The sequence below is a fragment of the Clarias gariepinus genome, chromosome 3 (assembly GCF_024256425.1).
Source record: "Clarias gariepinus isolate MV-2021 ecotype Netherlands chromosome 3, CGAR_prim_01v2, whole genome shotgun sequence".
In the NCBI taxonomy this organism is placed as follows: domain Eukaryota; kingdom Metazoa; phylum Chordata; class Actinopteri; order Siluriformes; family Clariidae; genus Clarias; species Clarias gariepinus.
Genome location: NC_071102.1, coordinates 37205487 through 37215274, shown reverse-complemented (window position 1 = coordinate 37215274; position 9788 = coordinate 37205487). Strand labels below are relative to the sequence as shown.

At 36.4% G+C, this 9788-nt stretch overlaps 1 protein-coding gene across 1 annotated transcript; it reads left to right on the top strand.

Annotated features, from left to right (window-relative positions):
* Positions 1–889: 889 nt before the first annotated feature.
* Positions 890–3882, top strand: LOC128519246 (keratin, type I cytoskeletal 13-like). Its single transcript, XM_053492904.1, has 7 exons — positions 890–1305; positions 1920–2002; positions 2435–2591; positions 2763–2924; positions 3003–3128; positions 3379–3605; positions 3669–3882. Exons 1-7 carry the CDS (start codon positions 916–918, stop codon positions 3778–3780), a joined length of 1257 nt encoding a protein of 418 aa, XP_053348879.1. The 5' UTR covers positions 890–915; the 3' UTR covers positions 3781–3882.
* The last annotated feature ends 5906 nt before the right edge of the window (positions 3883–9788 follow it).

Sequence of the window (9788 nt, the reverse complement as noted above, 5' to 3'; positions counted from 1 at the left end):
GTCATGCATTGTATACATAAGATGTGTGCTCTGACCTAGGCAAAACAACCTGCATTCTCCCTTTAAGGACAACTACTGGAGGCACATACTTAACAGCTTGATTTTGCCCTTGCAATAAGTTGACCTGTGTCAGTTATTGCAGCACTGCCCTGAATTCCAGAGGCAGATGTGAGTCGCAAATAATTATAACCTTGAAATTAATCTAGAAATCAAAGGACACACGCCTACAGTATATAGCCCACCCCAATGTAAGATTATCTTTTATTTGCAAGCTTTTTTTATTTCATTTTTGTAATATTGCTGCTCACGAGAAGTGCTCTATATACCCAGGAGTCTCTAACAGACATTCCTATGTTTTTAGACTAGATACTAGAAGTAGCTCACAAAAACAAACAAAATAAAAGTTAAATTACTTTAAAACTGAATAAAACCCAAGCATTCAAGTCTACCTTTCTTCAGGATTAAATAATTTATTAGTATTAAATAATTTCAGATTTACACCCATTTACAGGGCAGGATCAAATAATCTTAAAGTTGATGTGCTGTCCTGGGTCCATAAATGGACAAATTACATTAGTAAATAAACACACATTCTCATCCACACCAGATTAAGATGTCTCCAAAAATTTCTAATAGAAAGGACCAGTTCATGTAGTTTTTATGAGACTTCTAGACCTAAACCTAGTTTCACCACTCAAAATTGTGTGATTGTTAAAATTCCACTGCTGACCTTTCTAGTCCCTAACCAACTTGGACAGGTTAATCTAGTTTTAGGCATTTTACCTTAAGGTAAGGAATGTTTATTATCATCAACCCCCCTCTCTTCATTTCACTATGCATAAAAGTAGCCAGTTCTCATCACTTGCCACTCATTCTCCTCCAGCCTGAGCAGAAGAGCACCTCGTTGTCATAATCATGGCAAGCATATTCTCCAGCCGCAGCTTCGCCTCCTCCTCAGCAGTCAGCACTGGTTCTCTGAGAGGTGGTTCAGCCCTAAACCTCAGCAGATCATCCGGCAGTGTGTATGGAGGAGCTGGAGGGTCTGTAGTGCGCATCTCCACCAATAATTCATCTTTCGGAAGTGGCCTAAACCATGCAGATGCCATTGATATCTCAGCCAATGAAAAGCTGACGATGCAGAACCTGAACGACCGTCTGGCCTCCTATCTGGAGAAGGTGCGCTCACTGGAGCAGGCCAATGCTGAGCTAGAGCTCAAGATCCAGCAGTTTCTTGAAAGCAAAGCCTCGCCCCAGGCCCGGGACTACTCTGCCTACTTTGCCACCATCAGTGACCTTCAGGCCAAGGTAGGGCCCAAACTCACGCAGTATTCACTAGTAAAGTATTTATGGACTTTAACTCACTCACTATACCCTTCTTTACTGTGGTAGGGTTTTAATTGTTTCCTTGTGAACTATTAAGGGTCTCATGGCCTTACAAGCCATGTCACAGTAGACAGGAAATAGTGTACTCAAGAAATGCCCAAGAGATGTTTGGAATAAGGATTAAAGCAGTCACAGCAGTCCTCCTGATTATGCCTTTTCACTGTGATAGAGAATTTTAAAAACCCTGATGGAGATTACTGAGTGAGATGTAGAGTCAAACCCATGTTTTTTACCCAATCCCTCCTTCCCATAGTGGCCCATTTTTCACTTAATCCCATCTTTCTACAGGGGCCACAAACATTTTGTTTTTCCCTCATCCCCTATTTTTACAGGGGCCACATTCAAGATAATTTTACCTGATTTCTACTTAATACAGAGGCCACACCCATGGTTTTCACCTGATCCGCTCCTTCTGTAAGAGTTTCTCAGCAACAAAGGCCATAGTAAACCTATGTTTTTACCGAGATATTTTTATGGCAAAATTGAGAAACTGTTGTATATGATTGATAAATATAATGTTTGTAATTATTTTACAGATTCAGGAAACCATAGCTGTGAATGGAGGACTGTACCTCAGCACTGACAATGCCAAACTTTCTGCCGATGACTTCAAAATAAAGTTAGTGTTCAAGATGATTTTTTTAAAAATTTATGAATAATTCTCCACAATAAGTCTTTTTAGAGTTTTAGTTTGGTATTGCAAAAAAAAGGAAAACTTACTTACAGTAAATTGATTCTCCTCTAACTAATAATCCTGAATTAACATCTGAATTTATAACCATTTCATTTTTCTAAAATTGTTTACTTATAATTACTATTTATTAAAAAATAAAAGAATGAATAATTCTCCACCAATAAAATTCTCCAACTTATTTACAGTAAATTAATTCTCCTCTAATTAATAATTCTATAATTATTATAATTATTTAATTATTATCTATAACTAAGAATTTATAACAATGGTTACATTTTTCTAAGAACTGTATTCTTATAATTACTTTTTAGAGGATCCATGGGTGTTTAACTGCTAAGTTTTTGATGATTGTTTCAGGTTTGAGAATGAGTTAGCCATGAAGCAATCAGTTGAGGCTGATATCATTGGGCTAAGAAAGGTCCTGGATGACCTTACATTGGGAAAATCCGATTTGGAACTGCAGATTGAGGGTGTGAACGAGGAGCTGACATACCTAAAAAAGAACCATGAAGAAGTAATGCATAATTTCAACCATCTTCATTAAGATATAGATGCTTGTGAACCACCATAATTATAAGTTATTCTGTGCATTGCAACATTCTGATCTTTCTGAGTTCCATCACCTCACTGTGTCTTGTGGAGTTCAATGCTATCAGTAGCTCACGTTTAGGCTGTGTTCCTGTAGGAGCTTCTGTTGGCACGCTCTCAGATGGGTGGGCAGGTAAATGTGGAAGTGGACGCTGCACCACAGCAAGACCTGATGGCTATCTTGGCTGGAGTTCGCGATCATTATGAATCTGTGGCCGCGAAGAACCGCTTAGAACTTGAGACCTGGTTCCAGGCCAAGGTGAGTCTGAATTTGATCTAAATGCAACAGTTAGTACTCAGAATTATGCTTCATTATTTGGTGTTTTTGTCTTTGCAGAGTGAGGCACTGAACAAAGAGGTTGCAGTGAGCACAGAAACGCTCCAGACATCCAAATCTGAAATCTCAGAAATCAAGCGCACACTTCAGAGTCTAGAAATTGAGCTTCAGTCACAGCTTAGCATGGTGAGAGTTTCTTAGTGCAAACATTCTGAAACAAAAATTTCTTTCTAATGATGAAGATGGGTTTTTTTCTTTTATTATTTCATGCTAATCATGATAACAATTGTCACTATGCTGAATTTGTGAATATTAATATGAGAATCTTCATTATGACCTCTTGCTAATCAACCGTAAAAGTTTTTACTACCCCACACTCTGGTTTTCATTAATTACAGATTTACTAAAATATGCTTCATCTCCTGTGTCTCCTTAGAAAGCGTCACTTGAAAATACTCTGGCTGAGACACAGAATCGCTATGCAAAAATGCTCACCGGCTTTCAGGTTCAGGTGACGAGTCTGGAGGAGCAGCTGGTGCAGCTTCGTGCTGATCTTGCTCGTCAAGCTCAGGAGTATCAAATGCTGCTGGATATCAAGACCAGACTGGAGATAGAGATTGCTGAGTACAGGAGACTGTTGGATGGAGAAGCAACCACCACCAGGTGAGTATTTCAGACTTTTTTTTCTTGTCACATTTTTGTTTATTGCTCTTTTTTTTTTTTCAGCACGACTTCCACTACCACTAGTAAGAAGGTGGTGGTCGTCACAGAAGAGGTAGTGGATGGTAAAATTGTTAGCTCCTCAAGTACTTCTGAGAGCAAAACCATAACCAGTTGAACATCCTGAGTCTCCAAGCAACAATGAGATGATGTCATGCCCTGTGACATGTTTCTCTACTGCTCACAGGAAAAAAATAATAAATTGAGTCAAAGCACTTGACTTGACTGGTGATAGTGTTTTTTATTCCATCAAATAATTGAGAGTTAGATCAAAAATATTTGTTACACATTAGTTGTTTGCTACTAACTAGTCATTAGATATACATGAATAATTAGGCCAAATGAACTGAAGATGTTAACTATATTTACATTTCACCTTTTATTTATAAAATATGCAATGATATTTTAAATAATTATTTAGTGTCATAAAGTTTAGAAATATGTGTGCTAGAATATGTAAGCACCCATTATGCATAGTCTCCACTGTACAATGTGTTATGCTTCAGTTGATCAATTTAGGCTCAAAAATAAAATAAAGTAAGCCGATGACCTGAATGTAGTGAATAAGCCTCGGGTAGTCAAAGCTGTCTGTGTTAAATGGCTGGTGTGAGACCACTGTGGCTGTGAGTCATTAATCTAAATAATACATAAAACTACTGCAAAAGCTTCAGCAACATTCAATATATAGATATACTGTATATTCAGCCTAAATTATATATAAACAACTAATATCTTGCTTTTTTATAAAAACAGCAATCAATTGAAAGATCATCAAAACTCAAAATCCTAATTGTACATCCAATCATTTCTAATATCTGATAGTTGGGAGAGACCACCTCTTATTTACATTTTTCATAGAGAAGAAAGAGAAGAAATAGCAAAACAGTGATTACAACATGAAAAACAAGCAATTATTACATCTGTTCTGCGGATACAAATGTTACAACATAGTGCTTGCTAAGCTAAGGCTTACATATTATTATAAATAAAAATGAAAAGCAAAAAAATATGTACAAATGGTTGCAGAAAATCATAATAATTAATTATCAATTCAAGATTCAAGATTCAAGATTCAAATAACTTTATTAATCCCAGAGGGAAATTGCTAATGCTCGGTTCCAGGTGCTCACAGTTGTTAACTAAGAAAGGTAATAAAGAATGAAGGTAATAAATAATAATAATAATAATCTTAATTAAAAAAAAAAAAAAAAAGTCTTAAAACAGTAAGTACCATAAGAATATGACTCAGGGCCACTTGTAAGTATTATAATGAGTAAATGACTAAATTAAGTGTATCAAAGTTATGTGGACACTAGGTTCATTTATTTAGATTATAGACACTTTAATTGTGTTTAAAGTCTAAAGTTTGCTCAATATTATTTCAACAATAATGTTGTAAAAATCCAAATAAGTTTACAGATCTTCATTGTAAAGGGTTTAAACAAAGTTTTTCATGCATGTTCAATTACCATAATCAATTAATTAACATGCACCTGTGGAATGGTCGTTAAGACCTTAACATTACAGAAAGTAGGCATTTAAGGTCACAGTTCTAAAAACGCAGGACACTGAAGAGACTTGTCTACCGACTGTGAAAAACACCCAAAGAAAGATGCCCAGGGTCCCTGCTCATCTGCGTGAACGTGCATTAGGCATGGCCGTCCGCTGCTGATGTGGCTAGGGCAATAAATTGCCATGTCCGCACTGTGAGACGCCTAAGACAGCGCTACAGGGAGACAGGAAGGACAGCTGATCATCCTCGCAGTGGAAGACCACGTGTAACAACACCTGCACAGGATCGGTACATCCGAATATCACACCTGCGTGACAGGTACAGGATGGCCACAACAACTGCCCGAGTCACACCAGGAACACACAATCCCTCCATCAGTGCTCAGACTGTCCGCAATAGGCAGTCCATGAGGAGGAGATGCACTGCAGTACTTCAAGCAGCTGGTGGCCACACCAGATACTGACTGGTACTTTTGATTTTGAGCCTCCCTTTTTTCAGGGACACATTGTGAAACATTTTTAGTTTATGTCTTATGGTGTTGACTCTTTTAGTGTTCATACAAATATTTACACATTAAGTTTACTGAAAGTAAAAACAGTTGAAAGTCAGAGGACATTTCTTTTTTTGCTGAGTATATAAATCCAAAAATACTTGCATATCAAAAGTGTCTAATTCCTTATACAAGCCAGAGGTTACATACCTAAATTTAGAGATCAAGTGATGTAAAACTGCTTATACAAGCCAGAGGTTATACATCAAATGGATCACAGGTCAGTTGCCCCCCTTAAATTATCGACACGCATTTAAAAACAATGCAATTTTAAAACATACAAACAAAACATAACTTCTTTAAAACACAACAGAAACATTTTAAAAGTATGATGGAAAGTTTTTTCAACTTCCTTATCTACCTAGTAGTGTGACTTACATTTTCTTTCCACTTTCTCAAAGCAAAAACCCTGTGGGCATGAGATTTAATTCCGCACATGTTTCTGCGAGAGTAGCCGTCAATCACACAGAGTTTATTTAATCTCCCAAATCTACCTTTAAGGCAATGACTCATTAAAAAAGACAATATGATATTACATGCAACTCCTGTGAAACTTTTGGAATCTTTTGGGGCAAGATCTAACAGGGCTATAAAGGTCTGCTGAACTATAGTCACTCTCCAGAGTAAGACCAAAAAGCCTCCATCAACATGGCCACCAATTTATCTTATTGTACATACAGTATGAGCAGGTGATGATTAAGGGCCTTGCTTAAGCACCAGTTTGGTGATGCTGATGTTTGAACCTGTCCTGACCATCCTGCCTCCAGGTGACAGGTCTGGAGGATCAGCTGGTGCATCTCACAGATCAATCCCAAGAGTATCAGATGTTGGTGGACTTTAAGATCGACTAAAGATTGAGCTTGCAGAGTACAGAACTGTTGGGTGCTTTGGAAAGTTGGAGGTAAATTCATTCCGTTATTCAGTGAGCTCATTCATCCAAAGCAGATTACATGAGAGACAGAATGGCTGCCTTGGAATTTCTAAAGATGTAATTATAACAAGATAATAAATTAAATAATTAATTAAAAATAGTAAACAGTTACTATTACCATGAATTTGTAGATGTAGCCCATATGTAAAAGTGAATATATAAATAAACTTAAATGTACAAAATACAATATAAATTATATCGTGTAATCAATTTACAATTCATACAATATAACAGACACCAGCAAAATCAGGAAATTCAAAACACTAAATGATACTGATACACAACCTGACAAAGATATTAAGTGTCAGAGTACTCAACCTAAAGTATGAGTTATACTGTACAAGAGTTCAATGTTCCAGTGAAAAGAATTGGTCAAAAATAAGATGAAGAGTATGTGAAGAGTAAGATCAAGTATATAAAAAAATAAACTAAACACTCTTTACTCAAGAAGAAGATGAAGAATGCATACATTAACTATGCCGTCAAAAATAAAGTGACTTATGGGATGTAAACCCACTCTGTCAGCAAAATACAGTATATGATAATATGCACATTGTGTAAGTTCTACGTTTTGCATCGTCATTCCGGTAAAATTAAAATAGCAGTAAAATGTATGTTTTTTAAAGCAATGATAAGTTTTTTCATACACAACATATCAGAAAACTCAAATGCACAATTTACAAGTATAATCTTTGTGTGGGAAGCAATGGGAGACCAAATTGAGAACTCAATGAGAAACAATTTCTCAGGAGATTAATTTGAGAATGTCTAAAATCTCATTTAAATCTCAAAAACATCTCATTTTTGTCTAGGAGGAAAAGATGCAATTAACATGAGATCTCATCTTGGATTTTTCCTTGCTATTGGAAGAGTCAGAAGAGATCTTGCATTTTAATTGGACCTTCCTAAAGGTGAATGAATTTTTTTTTTGAATTAATACAAATATTTACAGTCATGTGTTAGTAAAAACAAAAAGTTAGTACCCCCTCTTTTAACTTTTTTTTACCCCTTTTTTTGTGTAAAAAAAAAAAAAACATAATAAAAATCATCTGATGAAAAAAAGAGTTTAAAAAAAAAGAGAAAAAAATCTGAAAAAAGACAGAAAAAAGGAATCGCTTACTACATGTGTTGCCAGTCTACTTAAGGAAGTGATGGACTTTGACCTTATATTAGCATCAGAATCAGAAAAAGCTTTATTGCCCAGTACTTTTGCCAATGCAAGAAATTTGTTTTGGAGAAAGCAACTTCCAGAGATACACAACGTAAGAAATAATGGAAAAGGATGTGGAATATTATTAAATAAATATCATTGGTATTGCACCTATTGCTCATAATAATATACTGTAACACATATTGTTTGTTGCACAGTGGGGGTAAAGTGCCTAGGGAGAAGTAAACCCTAAATGATAGGGTTTACTTTATATATATAAAGTAAACCCTATCATTTACTGTACTCACACATCACATACACCACGTACACAAAAGTTCTGAATTAATTCTTCATTTATAGTATTTCTTATTCACTCATTTGTCCTCAGTTTTTATTTTTTTACATTTCTTATAAAAATTTATTCTTTGTCATTTTAAGTCATTCAATTGCTTTTTCACAGATATTAATTTTGAGAATACTTAGTTTTTTTGCATTCACTGTTTACAATGGCTACACTTTAAATATTTTATTTTATTTACATGGGTAAAATTTTTGTTTTTGCCTTAAATGTGTTTCTGGCTTTTGTTTTTCAAAAATTTAATAAAGAGGAAAAAATTTTGAAAAGGCACTGCATTATTTTTGTTACATTTTTAATGTTTAAAATACCATATTTGTACACTGTATAAAACATGTTTTATAGTAAGACTGCTAAGGGGTAATATGGTAAGTCCCCAATTCATGAACGAGTTCCATTCTGAGAGTACATTTGTACGCAAAGTCAAATTTGTTTGTAAGTCCGACAAAGTAAGTCGTATACACCTCCAACACAAATATATAAAAAACAAACTCACAGGTTTTGGTTCCACATTATACTCTAGTGAGCCTGACCTTGTTGAAAGTGACTCGGGAAGAGGGTAGTGGAGAGGACAATGCTTCATAGTGTTTACTGTGCTTAAATGATTTTATTTTGTCTCAGAGCTGTTTCGGACTGTGAACTCTGTCTTTATGAAGATTTTTCGAAATTAGGATTATTCACCAATGGGACAGACAGCTTTAAATGACAGCCATTTTCTATCATCGTGCTCCTGGACTCATTAAAACCGGTGAAGTACACATACACATACAATTTACTGTACCAGACATTTTATATATTCATTTACACACTGAAAATGTTGTATATAATTGTAAATATTGAGTATCTGGTGCACTACAGTGTCTATTATTTGTAAAATACAAAAGCTATTTCCCCGATTTGTTCGTAGATCCATGGTCTGTTCATATCTTCAGAAGGTTGTAACTCGAATGTTTGTTAGTCGGGGACTTAGTGTACATAAAATAAAAATAAATATAAATGAAAAATTATTTTTGCTGATTTTATTATCTACATAATCTACGTAGTGTTGTTGACGACACTGTTGTGGTGGGCCTGATCACGAACAACGATGAGACGGCCTACCTGGAGGAGGTTGGAAATCTGGAGAACTGGTGCCAGAGAAACAATCTCCTCCTGAACGTCAGTAAGACAAAGGAGCTGATAGTGGACTTTAGTACAAAGCAGGTGAGGAACTACCAGACCCCCGTCATCAACAGGAGCCCAGTGGAGAGAGTGGACAGCTTCAGATACCTCGGTGTTCACATCACGCAGGACCTGGCATGGTCCTGTCACATCAACACCGTGGTAAAAAAGGCCCGGCAGCGTCTTTACCACCTCAGACGCTTGAGAGACTTTAGACTGCCCTCCAAGGTGCTCAGGAATTTCTACTCCTGCACCATCGAGAGCATCCTGACGGGAAATATCATGACCTGGTTCGGGAACAGCACCATGCAGGACAGACGAGCTCTACAGAGGGTGGTGCGATCAGCTGAGCGCATCATCCGCATCGAGCTCCCTGACCTGCAATCGATTTACAGCAAGCGGTGCTTGACCAAGGCCAGGAAGATCGTGAAGGACCTCAGCCACCCCAATAACGGACTGTTTACTC